This window comes from Triturus cristatus, chromosome 5_1 (assembly GCF_964204655.1).
Source record: "Triturus cristatus chromosome 5_1, aTriCri1.1, whole genome shotgun sequence".
Lineage (NCBI taxonomy): Eukaryota > Metazoa > Chordata > Amphibia > Caudata > Salamandridae > Triturus > Triturus cristatus.
The window spans coordinates 1,002,248,693-1,002,267,348 of NC_140587.1; the positions used below are offsets into that span (position 1 = coordinate 1,002,248,693).

At 46.2% G+C, this 18,656-nt stretch overlaps 1 protein-coding gene across 1 annotated transcript in view; it reads left to right on the plus strand.

The window, feature by feature from the left end:
• The window catches only part of TENT4A (terminal nucleotidyltransferase 4A), a 535,327-nt gene that overhangs the window by 206,850 nt on the left and 309,821 nt on the right, over window positions 1-18,656 (plus strand). The window contains exon 6 of the mRNA XM_085606105.1: window positions 17,792-17,920. Within this exon, the coding sequence (XP_085462231.1) occupies window positions 17,792-17,920 (129 nt within the window). The remainder of the gene's footprint in view (window positions 1-17,791; window positions 17,921-18,656) is intronic.

Sequence of the window (18,656 nt, forward strand, 5' to 3'; positions counted from 1 at the left end):
CAGGATGCTAGAAAGCAGAACCCTGAGAAGCAGGTCTTGACATCATTCAGTTGCCAGAGTCTGTTAATCAACCTGACTTCACTGAATGTTATTTCTATGGAATGTTCAGGCAAATGTTATTTGCATGCCCTTTGATGGTCTCAGCTGCTTGGCGAAAAAGCAGATTTGGCCCTTTGAGTAAGGTCTGGCCATGGCTTGGGCTTTAGGATTAGCATCCCTGCCTGTCACTTTTTATAGGCAGTACTGCAAGTATTGTGCCTAATGGAAGGATATTCCTTTTCTTCAATGCTAAGTCTTCTAGCACTCAAACCAGCTCCTGCATTGGTACAGGGGTTGGCGGATTCATGGCAGGCAGTCCCAACAGTTTTCTGCTCTTTCTTTCATGCACCACCCAGAAATCCCTTTTCCTTAAGGGGTCACATGTGGCCTGTTGAGGTAGTTGTGGGGGTTAGTGTACCACCCCATTCTAAGGTCTGGTGGGCTATTGGTATTGTTAAAAATGTTAAATCATTCTTTCCATAGCAAACGTTTCCTACTTCTGTTCTACCAACCCCCCCCCTCCCCCCCCCCCCCTGGTTTTCTACTCCCAGTCAGGGGAGAATTTAAAGGTCTCAACGTTTTGTAGAAATGAGTAATGGATTAGTCTTCGAGCAGAAGTTTGTGCCGTTATATTACTTTTGTTACTTATGCTCAGGAAGCACACAAACTGTGCCCCGTTCTTGGCCTCTGATTTTGCAGCATAGACGTCTTGGATTCACATACGGTGCATATCCTGATCCCGCAATCTAACGGTTGGAGTTGGAAAGTGCCTTTCTTTTACTTTTTCTCTTGTCTTTTTTTTACCCCCCGAGGGGTGGTTGTAAAACCAGATCTTCCTGGTCAGCCTAGAAGAACCCCCTTTGTGTGTGTGCAAGCTCTCAGATTATTTTTTCCGCCATGGAGATCGGAGGTGCTGCTAAGACTTCTGTGGAAATTCAGCATCAAACGTATGCAAGAAAGGAAGCCCACCATACACTCCAAAGAGGTGGTACTAAGGAAGGTTGCATGAGGGGAACTATTGAGCAAAGCAGCTTGTTTGGTGCAGCTCACATTCTTCCTCATGCAACAGGACTAGTACACTTTCACTGCCCTTTTTAGGTCTTGCCTAGCATTGCTGCGCACATGCCCAGCTCGCTGGCGAGATTTATTGTAAAAGAAGAGTTTGAGAAAAGGGCTTGAAGCCCCGCCCCATATTTCCATTTGCTTGCGTCACCGTTTACGGTAAACGGTGGGCTGCCATTGGAAATAAGCTTTCTGGCGTGCCTCCTTTTTGCTTTTTTTGTCCGGCCCACCCGGACTGGCTCGCCTGCTTTCCTTCTGTCGTGCATGTATTTCTTATCTTTATGGGAACCATATGTTTTCACTCAGCCCCGTTAACACGGGGCTGAGTGACAACAGATGGCGAGCGCTTGTTTTTTTCTGGCTCCCATCCCTCATCGTGTCTTTAGTTTACATGATGATTTTGTCTTCGTTTGCATGATATTTGAGATCTTTTTTTATTTTCTGTCTTCCATCCTTCACTGTGTGTTTAGTTTGCGCCATGCTGGTGTTTTGTTTTTTCCCTGCTCTCATCCCTCACCGTGTCTTTAGTTAACATGTTGGTGATTTGTTTTTTCATCTCCCATCCCTCGCTGTGTCCCTATGCCTCTTCTGTGATTAGGACAGATTGCCTTGCAGCCCCTGCAGCAGGGGCAGCGAAGAGGCTCTTCCAGTTGTCCATTATGGGACAAGGGAAATAGCCATCTTAATGCCTCCGTCTGCAGCCCTAATGTCAGCGCTACCAGAAATTATGGGATGTCGGTTATTGGAAGGTGTCTAATAATTCCTCCGTGCCCGCGGCGGGGGAGTGTTTCTTGGCAGAACAGAGAAGCAGCCTGCCTGTAACAAAGGGAACTGAGAGCTGCAGCTCTGTTTACTCTGGGGCTGACAGAGCTGGGGACTAGGAACCGCTGCCCAAGGTGGCAAGGTCAGGGCCTGGTGCTCCCTTTCATCCTCTGACATGCGCACCTCAGGCTGTCTGCGCTGCTTGCTACCGCCTTTAACACACACCTGTCCGTATGTCGGAGTGTCTTCGCTGCTTGCTACCTCCTACCTCCTTTAATGCACAACTCCTTGTACCTCCTGCTGTCTGCGCTGCCTGCTACTTCCCTCAACGCACAACTCCCTGTACCTTGGGCTGTCTGTGCTGCTTGCTGTGAGAAAGTGCCATCTTTCTTGCATGGTATGCCCCCACTTTTTGTTGAATTGCTGAATGTACTTTGACTGAGTGTGCCTTGGACTCCTGCCAATCAGGTCCCCAGGGCCTATGTTCCTTCCCTAAAACAAACAAAACCCAAATTGGCAAACCCTGGCCACATGTCAGCCCCTGGTAAATGGTACCCTAGGTACCCAGGGCCTTGTGACCAGGGAAGGCCTCTAAAGGCTGCAGCACTCATTGTGCCACCCTTAGAGACCCTGTACCCTTATACACACACACTGCCTTTGCAGGCTGAGTGTTTGGGTGCAAGACAAAAACAAAGTCGACATGACACACGTCCCTGTGCCATGCCCATCACCTACACTGCCATGGCATACATCAGCCACCCCTCTAGCTGGGTGCCTTATGCCAATGGTGTGGGCACAGGAGCAGGAGCCCTGTGCCCCTACAGTACCCAGGTCCATTCCTGAGCACTAAGTGCAGTGCTGCCATTTAAGAGTACATGGTGCTGAGAGCTCGTCAAACACGAGCTCCACAGCACCATAATGGCAGCACTGAAGACTGAGAAGTTTGGTATCAAACTTCTCAGCACATTAGACCCACACTGATGCCAGTGTGGGATTTAATGTACCAAGCACCCCAGAGGGCATCTTAGAGATGCCCCCTTAAACCTAACCTACAATCCACGTCTGCTCTGAGGCTGCCTAGGCTGCCACACAGCATACATGTTGCTGGACCCCTGGGTGGGAGAGCCCCTGCTCTCCTGGGCCTGCAACAATGCACATCCTGGGCGAGGTGCTAAATCTCCTCCCCCCAGGATGGGCAGTGGGAAGCTTCAAAGGCATGCCGCCTCTGTGAGCTTTCCCAGGCCACTACAACCCCCCACTCTGGCGGGAAGCTTTGGCCGGAAACCCCAAATAAGGACCGGGGATGTGCCAGCCTGCCAACCCCACCCCTCAGGTGGGGGAGGCGAGGTGAAGCACATCTCCGGGCTCTCACCATCATGAAGATGGGAAGCCCTACCCTATCAGGACTAGGCTACTGCCCCCCTCCCACAGGAGAGAGGCAGGATAGGGGGTGTACCCACCCCAGGACAGGGACCCATTGGTCCCTGCCCTTCACCTACCTGTAACGCCCCTAAATCTAGTATTTAGGGGCACCCTGAACCTTCCTTCCCCAGATTCCAGATTCCAAAATACAAAGAAGAGCAAGAAGAAAGAAGACCTGCTCTGCAGCTGCTAAGAAGAGGAACACACCAACTGCTTTGGCCCCAGCCCTACCGGCCTGTCGACCCTCGAACCTGCTCCTCCTCCTGCTCCAACCCGGCATCTCTTGTGGCCAGCAACCTCACAAACCCCGGAGGACCTGGCTACCTTTTGGCTCTAAGCCCCTGGGACTCCCGTGAGTAGAGGCTCTACGCAAAACCTACCTCTGATCCCTGGCAGCAGCCCGGAACCGCAAACCCAGCACACTCTGCACCAGCCAAGCCTGGCCAGTGCCTGAGTGAACAAAGACCACAAGGACGACCCCACGGCGACTGTGACCCCGAGTTCGGCACCCAAGGACCTCCCTCGACACTCCTGAAGAAGCCTGCAGACTCCGAACAAGGTGCCACCCCTACCGCGTTCAACAGAGGGTAAGATTTCCCGACACCAAAAGGCACCCCTGCACGCGGCGCCCCGCGGTCCCCTGTGCCCAATCCCGGGCTACCTACCCATACTCCAACTACCCAACTTACCTCTCGAAGTGGTGCTGGCACCTGAAGAATCCTCGTCCCCGAGCTTGCAGTCTTTTTCCAAACCGGAGATTTCCCATTGAAATCAATTGAGCGCCCGAAGGCTCAAAAGCACCCTGCACTTATCCGCACGAGTGGCCCTGGCAGTGCAACCTCTACACCGATCTACTTCCCCACTTGCCCTGAGTAAGTGACCAGGAGCCCAGCTCCCACAGCCGCGTGGCTTGCCAGTCAGCAGCCACCAACCAAGGCCCCCCTATCCTTCATAGGATAGCATTGGACCTAACTCTCTCTGCACCCGGCCGCCCTAGAGTCGCTGAGGGTGAACCAACTGTTCCTACCTGACCCTGGGGGATCCCTGAGTCTATGCCCAGAACCTCAACTCTGCCAGTTGAGTACTTGCCTCTAAACCGATAACTCTATTTTCTTCATAGGGTAACATTGACTGGCTTTTTCCTCAAATTTCTTCTAAGTGTGGACTTTTCAAATCTTAAAATATTCACCAAAAATCAGCCGAGTGACAAAGGAAAATACTCACCTGCTCTTAGGTGAGCTCCCAGTGCTGGATCTTGGTGCCCAGCACTGACTCTGAAAAATACTTACAACTGTACTTACCCGTAACCCAATTTTCTTCCATAGGAAATCATTGACTGTTTTTCTGTATATTTCTTGTAAGTGTCTGTTGGACCTAACGTCCTAGAGGTAGCTTGGCTTAGGCCATCTGGCTTTTAACCCAACATCGCATCAGGTGCTTGCACCACACCCAGTTCACACCTTAATGCAACACCACGTAAAAAGGACACTACACCGATTAATGTTAAAGATTACCAGAAGTCTTTATCTTATCTTTTCAACTGTGGTTAAACATGTTCACATCTCAGAAGGAAACATTTCATTACATTTAGATCGACAGTACAATTCCCTTTGTTACTTCAGTATAGCATTTTCCTACACCTTTTCTGTTACAACCCAGCCCTGTACCTCTGGAGCGCCACTTTAAATCCTCACCAACGCGCTCCCCATAACATTTACATTTCTGCAGACGTCAGCTGGTTACTTAGACTACACAATGCTCTTCTGACAATTGGCTTCCCTAACCGCTATACCTCTTGGTCCTTGTTGCTGTCGTCAATACTCAGACTACTACATTTAAGACTAAGCTGGAGATTTACTCTATTACTGGCCTTCAATTGGTGACCTCTATGCCGTGTACATGTAAACTACTTTAACACTAGACAATAATGCATTACATTTAGGCATTGCACCTGAAGTCTTGCGGCCACTAGAGATTAAACTGCTATTTCAAACACTTTACTTCAAATTCTTAATACATAGACTTCAGTCTCACAGGTGTTTGTGTCAATGTACCCGTTTTATTACTTTAGAACCTGGCTTCCCCAGGGACCAATCGAGTATAATCAGGACATTAACCGTCCGTAGCTGCGTGCTCTCCTGGTCTCTCCCCCCTTCCTCCAAGGCCCAGCTTACTGTGCAATCCTGGTGTCCTCCGCTCAAGAAGTCCAGCAGGAACTGGAGCGGAGTACCCCTTTCTTTGGGAATGACGGGGCTCTCTGCGCCGGCGAGGAGATCTCTTCAACGGAGAGAAGGGCGAAAATCTAGGCACACCCACTGATACCCTCCCCCGAGGAATACCCTGCTGATGGATCCCCTCCGGTAGTGTAAGCCTTGCTCTGACACTCACCACAGATCCGAGCCTCACTCCTCAGCGGCCTCTGTCAGCCTCCAGAAGCAGTGCGGCATGCGGGGGCGCGGCCTTCCGCAACTACAGGCAATGGAGGGCGGCGCTTCGGCCCCTTTCCACGTGACCCGAGGACGGCGGTCTCCAGGCCTGTCACCCCCCCCCCCCCCCCCCCCCCCTCTTCCTGCGGCGACTCTCCTCACCCGGTCAGCGGCGTCGCTGGCTCCCCCGCCCCTCACCTTCACAGAACTCTGGACAACGGCGAGTCAACTCCAGGCCACCCTCCGATCACCGGGTGGCGGTGGTGTTCGTTCCAGGTAGGGACTCGTAGAAGGAGTGAAGGGGGGGGGGGGGCTGAACTTAAGGGTGCCAGGAACTCTCTGGTGCAGCTGACTGGGATGGCAAAGCCCTCCTATCTACGGGGCGCAGACATCTCCTCTTCAGTCAGGGATGTTGGGTAATCGCCACGGCCAGTCTAATTCCACATCTCCGGCCAAGAAGGGATGAGGGGGAGGTAGTCCCAGACAGCGATCCTTCCCCTGGTCCTCTTTCAGGGATACTGGCTACCTGTGAGTCTTCAGGGTAACGGTGTTCTACAGAGTCACTGACTGCGTTCAGGGACCGGTCAGAAGGTTGAGGGTGGTGTCAACAGATTTGGGAAGCTGTGCAGACCCTTAGACCTCTCCCTTCCCTATCTAGCGCAACCACCTCCCCACACAGGTGCCTTACTCCTGATTACCTCACAGCTCAACAACCTCTAAAATGGCCACCCCGCCCTCACCTCTATTTATCACCTGGGGCCTGACTGGCCAGAGTGGCCCAGAAGGTTCCGGAACCTCTCATGGCAGTGTATGGCCCAGGTGCTGAGGTGAAAGTTGGAACCACCATTTTATGAGACGCCCCTCCTCTTCCTGTCTCCTCAGTGAAGCACCTTGCACCTCTCCCTCAATTGTTAAGGATGAGGCGCCCAGAGCCTCTACATCGACACCAAAAGTGATTAGTGGACAGGAAAAAAAATGAGAAGGGAAAAAGAATAAAAAAATATGCGGAGGGAACTAACAAAGGCTGACAGGTCTAACAGTGTCAATTTCTGCAATCTTTAAATATTCTTTAAAAATCGTATAATATCTGAAAACGTAATTACTTACCTGTTTTGGATAAAGGTCCCAGTACTGAGTCTAGTCACCCAGTACTGGATTACAAAAGTAACAAGAACATACTGTACCTGCAACTTGAATTTTCTCCCATAGGGAATCATTGACTGTTTTCTTTGAAATAAAGTGTCAACTTTTAAAATAGCTAAATATTGTTTAAAAATAATCGCAGTAATTTAGTCGACTTTCATCACTTGATTCTAAGTACTGACCCAGGACTGAATCTAGGATCCAGTCTTGGAATTCCAAAAGTAATCCTAAAAGTAATCGGTTGCAAATAACTTGAAATTTCCATTGAGCTCAATGCATTGTTGTGTTTAAAATAGTTGCTTATTGCAACCACTTGTAACTGTTTACAAAAGTCAATTGCATATCGCAAAAGTATTTATATAAAACATCTCATTATGAGAAAGTATATTTTAAATCCAATTGTTGGCTCTAAAATCAAACAAGCATATATTTTTTATATATAAACCATTGGCCTAGAGTTCAGTTAGAGTGTGTGAGACCATTTGCTGACTGAGTGTGTACAACAAATGCTTTACACTGTCCTCTGATACTGCCTTACTGCTCGACCAAGCTACCACTTTAGAGAATAAGGTTATATCTAACTTTAGCCTCTGTCAAACCCTTGGGGACTGTGGACTCTGTACTCCCTGTACCCATTAAGGAACAGTATATACAGAGCCACTTTCTCACACTTGCGATCTCCTTTAATGCACACCTGTCTGTACATGGCAGTGTGTGCTGAGTGCTACCTCCTTTAAAGTACACCTCTGTACCTGGTACTATCTGCGCTGCTTCATTTAACACACACCGCTCCGTACCTCAAACTCCTACACTACTTACTTCCTCCTTTTAAAACACAGCGCTCCAAACCTCACACTCTGCACCTCATACAGTCTCCTCTAACTGACAGTCATTCCGTGATGGGTGAGTCTAGACCGAGTGTTGGCCAAGCACACAAACCGCTTTCTCTCCTCACACCCAACGTGCAAGTCAGTGGTGTGCCTTCAATTGATGCTGCCTCCTGGTTGCAGCGGAGTTTTACAGCAACTGAGTCACAAAGTGGCCCTCACCTTCCCAATGTAAAGTGGAGCCGGATACCTGTCCGTTCATCTCAACGCAGTCTGAAATAAACACACGCATGGTTAATTGGCAGAGATGATCAAATACTGGGAGCTACGCAGCAGCACCTACTTAAGCAATGTTAGCACATGCAAGAAGGAGAGATGGCGTCATGAATGCGTCCCTCAACAGGTCACTGCCTGCTCCCGTATCTGCTGCTTATGATTTAACCGACTATATATAACGCATGGGCCATTCAGCATAATAATCGATGCATCCATTTGATTAAGGAGGCAGCTGTGGCGGAGAGCACCACAGGGTGGCTCCACCCCCTCTCGCCTTCCTTCTGGGACAGCCTTCCCCTTTCCAGATGTGTCTGCTGTGGCCGCTAGGTGGTCTGCAACATCACCCTCCCACCTCACACCTCCACTCCTGCCTCTAATGTGGAGTCGGTACAAGAGGGCATGGGCATGCGCGAGGCCTTCGGGGTGCTTTCTTATTTCCCCACTCTGCTCTAGTCTGGCAGAGTCTTGCCTAGACTGGGGCACCGTAGAGCATAGTGTGTCTCCTGGGAAGTACAGGGATGGGGGTATCTTTTCTGGAGGTGGGAGGCCGCCTCGGCTGACTGATGTCTCACCTTGTTAAGATTCTCTGCCTCCCGCAGTAGAACACGCTCCCTGGATTTTCTCAGAAAACCAACAGATTTCTAGAAACATTGAAGCCGGCGCCCTCCCCAGCTGGGTCATTCAAACACCCTCATTAGAAGCCGAGAGCGCCAGTTCCTTGGGCGCTAGAAATTGAGGCAGTGCTGCTGGTGTCCGCCCAGATTAACAACTCAAATATTCTTTTTAAATTCTGCGCCCAAAAATACTTCATTTGGGCTCTATTTATTTTCAGCGCCTACTGCAAAGACTTCTTGGATTTGACATTTGCCAGCTTCAAGAATAAAAGTAATGCAATCGCAAGCATTTGCAATGCAACAGGTCTTGCATTTACGCAGGGTTAAGCTATTGGCATTGTAACGACAATGCGTTTTATTTGTGTTTCAAAAACTAAAACCTAAATAAAAGGCATTGTCATTTACAATGCCTATAGCTAAAACTCGCGTAAATGTGAGACCTGTTGCATTGCAAATGCTAGTTCAATACTGTCCCGAGACCGTTGGGGGATGCTCTGCAGGGATCTTTTGAAGAATAGTCAGCCCAGAAGGGGAGTTTCTTCCCTACTATTTTACTCTTTGGCATAAACATTTATAGAAGCACGAAATACCACTTAGGGCGGCTGTGAAGCAAGCCTTTTATTGCACGCAGTACAACTACAACGCAGCACAACTACAACACGGCTTCAGGTACAGATAAAATCTGAGAAGCTTCTGCCAGGCGACTGTGAAGGCCATGCACTTGACCCTTGACCCCCCCCCCCCCCCCCCCCCCCCCCCCACACACACACACACACACACACACACACACACACACACACCTTTAAGGCCGAACACAAGGGATTGTAAACATCAAGGGGCCTTCATGTCGAGCTCAAAGATCTCATAAATCAGATGCTTATCTCCGAGAAGCACATTCCATGCTGCCCTCTAAGCAGAGACCTGAAGGTAGGATTATAGTTGTACAAAGAGGAAAAAATAGATAAATAAAAGCACTTCATTATGTTTTTAGGTCAAGCCAAGGCAGGGCGCATGCATTGTCTGCAAGACCTTTAGTAATTAGTAGATGGAGTGTAATCCTGCCTTCTTTACGGTTAATTCAGGTGTTGCTCTGCTTTCCTGGCTCATTATTGGGTGGTGTTCCGAAACGTCACTTCTGCTTTAAGGCAAGCAGCATTGATCAACTACAGCTTAGTGATGCTGGTGGTCTCTCTGCTTCGTGTAGGGACTATTTCGTTTTTTTTATTAAGTTGCCGTGGCGCACGCTCCTCAGGCTGCCAGCCCATAAGTTTAACATGCACGGCGCATGCTTTCATAACTAATTCCTTACCATGTTGCCTGCTTCACAGGCCTCCATGCGTCTAATTTATGTGCCAGGGCGCCATGCTTTCTTTCAGCACGGCGCCGCTTTCATATATTTCCAGAAGCAGTCTGCTCAGCCTGCTTGCGCAGCTACGTTGTCACCGACTGTACGGTGTAAGGTTTGTTTTATTTCATATTTTATTTACACAGATGGGAGCTGAGGCTTTGACGTGTGCTTAGTCTGGAATCATTAAAAGGAAAGGGGAGTTCAGGTATTCGGTGTAAAGTAAGTCCACTATTTAATTTAATATTTCTTTGGAAAAAAAAAAATTGACAGCGTTGGGATTCGAACCCAGGCCTCCAGAGACTAGAGCCTTAATCAAGCGTGTTAGACCGCTCGGCACACTATTGCGAGTGCATTTTGTCTTCCTTCTGCTTATGGGTCTGTCCTAGCGTCAATGCGTCCACATGTTGATGTTTATAGCTTAAAATCAATGAGCGAGTGAAAATCATACCGGCGACAACTACGAAAGACTTGATTGGAAATTAATGTGATACCGTGATCAGCGACTAGGCTAAAGAGTGTTGCCAGATGGCAAAGTGTGAAACACTGTTATCCAGTATTGAGTTATCTTTCATAGATTCACATGTATGAATCATTACCCGTCGTTGAGATGGGAGTCCTCTGTTTAATCAAGCAGTAGCCAAATAATGCTGCAGGCTATAATGATCTTGAGCCGTGCTAATAGAGCCTATGTCTTTTTAAAAAGAGACCAAATGTTGAATGCAGCCAATTAGATGTTGGCACCCCCTAGAACCTTCCAAGCAGAGGCAGTTTCCCTCCGATTTTCCCAGCACAAGTGAGAAGATGTAAATCTATGAAAGATACCAATACTGGATAACCATGGTTACAGGTAAGTAACTTATTTTCTTATCCAGCATTGGGCTATCGTTCATAGATTCACATGCCTAAATCAGAATAGCAAGCAGTGACATCCAATCTTTCAGTTTCTGTTGCAGATGGTGGGAGACTTTAACATGTGTTGAACCCAAACAATCTTAGGTAACAAGAACAAAACCTCTGAGGGCTATACCTGTGCGAAGTGAATGGATGCCCAGCATATACTCTTAAAAGCATGGTAAAACATCACTTATGTAACAACATCTCCATCTACATGGTTTTAGCGAGAGGGAAATAATGTAACATATATACACACACACACATAATATAAAATTCGCAACAACCATAAAAACAAGACTTTCCAATGGTAAGAAAGAGGCTTACCTTAATGGAATAGATGACAAAGTACTGCCTGGCCCACCACCGCATCTGCGTCTTGTGCGGATTCCAGACAATAGTACTGCGTGAAAGTATGAGCGGTTCTCCCGGTTGCAGCACAACAGATTTTCTCTAACGTTACTCCTGCGAAGAGAGCCGCAGAAGTTGCAACCGCTCTGGTAGAGTGTGCATTTGCTATCCTTTTCAAATGGTTCTTGGCTTTGATATGACAGAATTGGATCGCAGCTGATATTCATCTTGCGACAGTGGCTTTTGTTATTGCAACCTCTTCTCTGACTTGGCCATAGGCAACAAGTAATTGATCAGTTTTTCAAATGTCCTTTGTTCTCTGAAGATAGAACTTGAGGCAGCGTTTAACATCAAGTGTATGTAGCGCCTGCTCCGCAGGCGTTGATGGTTGCAGAAAACTGGACTAGAGTATAACCAGCTCATTGAGGTGGAACTGAGACGGTACCTAAGTGATAAACGTGGGATTAGTCCTTAGTATCACAGCTTTCTCCTTAAATATTAAAGGATTTCTTGATTGTGAAAGCCTGGATTTTGCATACCCTCCTGGTTGAGGTGAGGGCCAGTAGAGCAACATTTTACATGTGAAGTATTTAATTTCAGCTTTATGAATGGGTTCAAATGGTCTTCATGAGCTGAGCAAGAACCCAGTTTAAATTCCATTCCGGTGGGGGTGCTCGCACTTGAGGAAAAGCACAGAACAGCCCCTTCATGAATTGTTTGATAAGGCTTGAGGCATACAGAGAAGTGCCACTGGAATGTTTTTCTAAAGAGATGGAAGCCAGATGCACCTTAACCCAAGAGAAGGTTAAACCTGATTTTGCCAAAGAGAGAAGATATGGTAAAATCTGTTGTGGGGATATTTGAAATTGATGCAGGTCTTTTTGTTGGCAGCAGACACATTTGAGAGAATATCGCTACAAGAAATGCTCATGTCTTTAAACTCCAAGAATTTAAGAGCCAGGTGTGTAAATGCAGAGACTCTGGATTCGGATGGTGCACTTGACTGTTGTCCCTGGAAAAAAGAGGAAACCGCTGCAGACAAATGGGTCTTGTTTCTGGAGGTGAAGTAGTTTCGGAAACCAATGTTGCCTGGGCCACCTGGATGCGATGACAATCTAGCGACATCCTTCCAGCTTCATTTTGGTCAGTACTCTGGGGATCAATGAGATGGGGAAGTGTAGGCATACAGCCTTGACCATCGCATTGGGGTACCTGCTGGCATAGGACCGGCATTTGATGTTTGTTTGTGGCAAACGGTCCAGAGCTCAGGGCCATTAATAGCCTATGGCATTATTTGGATACTGTTTGATTGTTATTCCGTGGGACTCATCTCGACGATTGGGAATGCTTCAGGCATGTGAATTGATGAAAGATACCAATACTGGGCAACCGTAGTTACAGATAAGTAACTGATTTTCTTTTGGATCAGGAACAACAGCAGGAATTAGTAGTGGAAGAGATTTAAAAAAATGATGAATAAAATGTCAGGTGTGCATTTTTCAACTCCTAATTGGGGCACAAGTTCCCCAAAAAATTTTGAAGGGATTAATTATTCCTGATGACGCTCTGATAACACAAGGAGTGACATCACAGGAAGTGATGCCAAAGTCCTATCAAATCCTTTTACGAAAATCAATGCATTTTACCCTCCTTGCCCGTTTTGCCTTTACCCTACAGCCACTTCCTGTGACAGATAACCGAGCTTCGGGCAAAACATGTTGTCTCAGCGATTGCTTTGGCACACCAACAGGCTGGAAATGCTTGGGACACAGGCGTTACTCCTATCCCTACTCATCCCCCCAGTCCTCACTCATGAAGATTACTGGTAAGTAATTGTGTTATTAGCTCTAAGCAGGGCTTTAGGTGGCATAAATAAACTGGGGGAAGGGGAGGTCTCTTAGAGGGGCATGGCCAATGTAATCACAAGCATTTGCAATGCAATAGGTCTTGCATTTACGGGTACATTGTAAATGACAATGCCTTTAATGTTTCAAAAACTGAAACATAAAAGGCATTGTCATTTACAATTTACACGTAAATGCGAGACCTGTAGCATTGCAAATGCTTGTTTATCCTTGCCTTCTCAAAGGCCAAATAGAACATAATCCTTTCAAAACGCATAAGAAGTTTGTTTGCAATTCCCAAAGCTATGCTGCAAAACATATTGCAACCACAGTAACACAGCACATGTGCCTAAATAAAGCACAAACAAGTGCGAGACTGCAACATTTAGCAGTTACTACAGCAGCTGGCAAACAATTCACTGCAAAGCATTTCGCTTGCGCAATAGAGAACAAGAGTTCACAGGTACCCTATACATATACCCTAAAAATGCACTAACGGAGGTACCTGTGCAACATAGCACAGCGACTGCAGAAAATAATTTGCTTTAAAGCATATAGCACATGCAATAAAACAAATGTTTCATAAGGCAACTACTAATGCATGTACATGTGCGACTTGTGCAAATGGGCCACAAGAACTTTAGAAACAAATTGTGCTATATAACATATAGCACTCCCAGTGAAAGAACATGTATCCCTAAGGAACACACTGATACAGGTACTCCACCGACATTTACCAGTTGCTGCCAAGGGAAATATGAATAACATTGTCAAGATCTCCCTTGGCACTGCAACCGATCTGCAGATGACTTCAGCTGTGGAACGTTTATTTGACCACCACCAGCGGTGCATCTAGTTTAATAGGGTGACCAAGTGCCCCTCAGAACCTGGGTGTACAAGAAGGTGGAGAATGTTGGTTCTGTCTGGTACTGGATTGATTCTTGGTTTCCTGAATATTAACCAATCAAAAACAATACTCAAACCTTTCAGTAATTCATGAAAAGGCAAGAGAACAAACAAGCATTTGCAATGCAATAGGTCTCGCATTTATACGAGCTTGAGCTATTGGCATTGTAAATGATAATGCCTTTTATTTATGTTTTAAAAACCCACACATAAATAAAAGGCATTGCCATTTACAGTGCCAATAGCTCAAACTCTTAACTGCGAGACCTGTTGCATTGCAAATGCTTGTTCTTTTATATTGTAATTTCGCGACTGTGGCATCACACTTAAAAGTGTCCGCCTGTAGGAAATGAGAAAGCTGGACGTTGTTTTGGTGTGACCCGTGATGTAACATGGGGGCTTTAAGCTATTAAACAACTGGTAACTGTTATCAACAGAGCGAACTCTGTGCCATGACGTCGGAATGAGCCGCGCCGGTCTTCATTTCTTCACAGTGCCAAGAAGTCTGGCATGGTGGGAAATCGTCCAATTGTTCTTTTATCGGAGGCTGTGGCAGCAAATAAAACCCACAGAGCCTGACTTTGAGATTGTTATCTGTTTGAGAGCACCGAATGATTGATGTCTGGTGACCCCTAGGTAAGAAGTATCCCACAAACACTGCAATGTTGCTTTGAACCTTAGATCCCGTTTGTGGTGATTGCTACAGTTGTAGGCGCTGTTCTGTTTTATAGGAGCAGTGAAAGGGAATCCCATTATGATAGAAGGAAGACGGAAACTTTATAATAAGAAAAGAGCAAACTGTGTGTGCTAGGAGAGGAATACTAACATATATGAAGTTGAGGGTAAAAAGGCACAAAAATACTAATTTTGAAAAAAGTATTTACCAAACCTGAAATCCTATTGGTAATTATTATTCCGTGTTAAATTATAATGCATTCTGGGATATATACAAAGCGACAGACGCGTCCACCTTTGATAAAGGGCCAGGCCGGATGACCTGTGCAGCGAACGTTAAAAGAAGGACTTTTCTACAGTGTCTGCTTTCATTTTCCAGCTGCTGGGTAATCCCAGCCTGTGTTGGAGTTTTGCACAAGGAAATGCCTGAATTTAAAGGAGCAGATGAATGAGGAGCGTATAATGGGAAGGGCAGAGAGGGGGCCACAGGCAGAAACACTAGCCCTGTGGGCAGCAGTCGGAAGTCCCTTTGTCGGTGTGGCCCCAAGCCTTGCAACCGGTTTGTAAAATAAAAGGGGTCTGCGGGTTTTATATTGTGAAGGGGGAATATTGCATGTACTTGAAGCGCAAACTTTATAAACTCGGTTACTTTTCCTGGCAGCAGAAGAGGGATCCACTGGCAGCAGAGGAGGGAAAAGTGCCTAGCACGTTAGAGTTCCACCGAGGGCGTGCTTTTGTCACTCTAGCTGAGGGGAGGGAAGGGGGAGGTGAAATGAAAGGGGGAGGGGGAAGCAAATGGAGGTCTGGCAGCACCCTGCCGCGGAGCTCTAATCTCGTGCTTTAAGAATGGAGGCGGCGGGGGAGGAGCAGGTGGCCAGTTGGTTTCAGTGCGTGAAGAGGTCAGTGCTCTGCTTTATATAACACTGCCCCCCTTCGGGGGGTTTCTAGGGTTTGACTCGCCTTTTGCAGCAACTGCTGCAGAAAGTTGCACAGGGGACGTCTCCACGCAGCTCTGTTTCCTGTCCCGTTTGCTTTACGTTTAACCGCTCTCTGACCAGTTTTCTGCTCAGTATGTTGACTAGCTGTTCTTTTCGTCCACACCGTAAATAAACACATAATCATTTTCTTGCAAAGCAACAACAAAAAATACACGCTATTACTGCACACCCATTGCATTACGTTGTGGCTGCTAAAAAAGGAGCATACCACACTGGATTCCGAGGTGAAGTGGGGGATGGTAGTGGGGAGGGGGTCGGGGGTGTAAACAGTATAACATCCGAGGTGGTCGACAAGTTAATAGAGGGAGTCAGAGCCGAGTGATGAAAAGCCGGGCTTGCCTCAGTCCGTGCACCAAATGAACATTGAAAATATTTGGCATGTAAATCACGCAAACGATGTCATGTAAATAACAAGCTCTCTCAATTTTAGAGTAACTAATTCAAAACACATTATACAGAAACTGTGAATATTCGTTTTAGGACAGTGTGTAGTGATTAAATTAGGAAAGATTATTTTTGAAAATGGTGCACAATGTCTGTTCGATGGATCAAACTAACGTGCTCTTATTAAGAAACTGCATCGTTCCAAGATGTCCGCGTTCTTTGCCTGGTCTGTGCACTGAAGCCTTTTGTTTATTGTTAATAATTGTATTAGTCACGGCGCTTTGATGAACATTGCGATATAGTTGTGAAATTGTGAAGAACAACCTCGCCGAAGTAACCCGAGCTGGATGGTGACAGGTACCACGTGCGGGTGGCTCGAAGGGTGGAGCTTGGGGAACAAAAAGGCTCCTTGATTATGTACATCAGTACCCCTAACTGCCATTCTGCATGGCGAGTACAGGCAGTGTTAAACGGCGTTTAATATGTGGGAGTGCAGCGCTCTGATGTTACACAAACCCTTTCGTGAGAAACACATCGCATCCTGATATATCGCTGCATGCTTGTTTTGTAGTCCTGTTGAATACATTATAAACAAGCGTGAGGTACAGGCATGGAAAGAGTAAGGGAAGGAGGGGAACGATAGAGGCATGCAGGAAGGAAAGAAAGTAAAGGAGAGGTATTCATGGAGGGAGGAAGGGAAGCGGCTGTGCGGGCGTGAAAGTGATCGCGATCGCTTTCAGGCTGCCAAATGGTGCGCGCGCACATGCACTGTATTTGGAGGCCTGAAAGCACTAGTTTGCACTTCCAGATCCCCCATTTACAAAAGCTCTCGCGAGAGCAGCGCTAAAGCGCTGGCTCAGGCGAGACCTAAAAACAACCATGAGTCAAAACTAAGAACACACCAAAATTGACTTAATCGAACTATGTATTCTAGGATAAATATATATATATTTTTTACATTTTATAGTGTCGAGATGACATTAGAAGGCTGTCAAAGCTCATGAACATACAATTTGTTCCAACGGCACAAGTGATGTTGTGAAAAGTGCAGAAAGTGCTAAAATGTGAACAATATCTATACAGTGCTGTAAGAATTGTTGAAACGGGTCATTCAATAGACAACCATCCCTAGGTACCTGAAGCTCCGCACAGCTTGGAATTTTACATTTCCATTTCATGTTGGACGGAGAGAGTAGGGTCAAGATTATCACAAGCATGTCGACGTTTCGACCCAAAGAGGTGTGTGATTGAGAATTAGGCACTGCGGGTCTTCCTCAGGACAAGGCGATACAACGGACAGCCAGTATTAATGGAAGAAAAGTCTTCGCGTAATGGTCCACGGTGGGTTGCACTCAAAGGAAGGTCCTTCATGGTGATAAATCGCATCAAAGGGGCAGCGTAATTCAGTGGCTCTCGGGCGAACTTTTAGTTCCAGAGCAGTCGCTACTTAATGTTAGCCTATTGCTCACATGATGTCTGTATAATGTTATTTTAAGGTTTTGGTCATCTTGGGGATTGAGTACTGAAATGATTCTCATTTGACTTGGACTGTAGAGCAATTCCTAGTGTATATAAAAGTGCCTATCCAGTGGAGAGACCAACATTCTTTACTTGGTACTGATTCTTGACCAGTGATATGCATTCTTGAATTTTTCCTTGTTTGATATCTTTGTTTTGAGATCAGTCATTCACCGGCTGGCTCCTCTAATCCTATAGCTATATAGGTAAATGTGCATGAAGTACTTTTAAATCCTCTCTAAGCATGATAGTTTGAAATATAATGAGCTAAAATGATAAACGTGTCTGTTTCTTTTGTCTTTTAGAAATACACCTTGCTGCCTTTTTTGATTTTAGTGTTGAAACAGTTTCTCCTTGAAAGGGATTTGAATGAAGTTTTTACTGGTGGAATTAGTTCTTATAGCCTAATTTTAATGGCCATTAGCTTCCTACAGGTAAGTTTCTTTCATGATGTGAATATTGTTTTGCAGTTTATAGTTAATTTAACGGAGATACTGTGAATGTGTACTTAACAAAGGTATGCCACTGCAATCATTTTACTATTCAGTCAATATTTGTTTTTCTACTTCTGAAGTATATTGTTTACTCTTTTACCTGTTAGACATTGATCCTAATAATCTGCTAGGGTTTGCCCACTAAGAACCTTCTTGTGATGAAAGACTGGCTCCAATGTAATTCCTTTCCAACATCATGAAAGTAGCCCTCTATAAATTCAGCGGAGACCAGATCCTAGCTAGCTGAATAGGTATGGTAACAGATCTGGTTTACTAAGGTATGGCTAGTGATCTTCCATTATTTCAATATTTGTGGCTGCAATTGAACCACCTCTTCCATATACCTGTGATTGCCCGGATAGGATAGATCTGACAGCAGCATACTTCCTAATAAACGTTTTTGACCTTATACGAAGCTCAAAGATGAGAAGCTCTCCAGCATTGGCTCTTTCCTAGACACAATGTAATCATGCCCTGTTGAGCCAGGGGTGACATGAGACTGGCACTGCAATGTTAAACATCTTTGATTATGCCTTGGTCATTGTCACTTTAAAATACCATTAACATTGCAAAAGACTGAAACTTCAGCCATTGAGTTAAAAGCACAGCACAGATTCTCCAAAGAGGATATCTTACCTTTGTTTTTTAATGCACATCATTAATTACAGAATCCTTC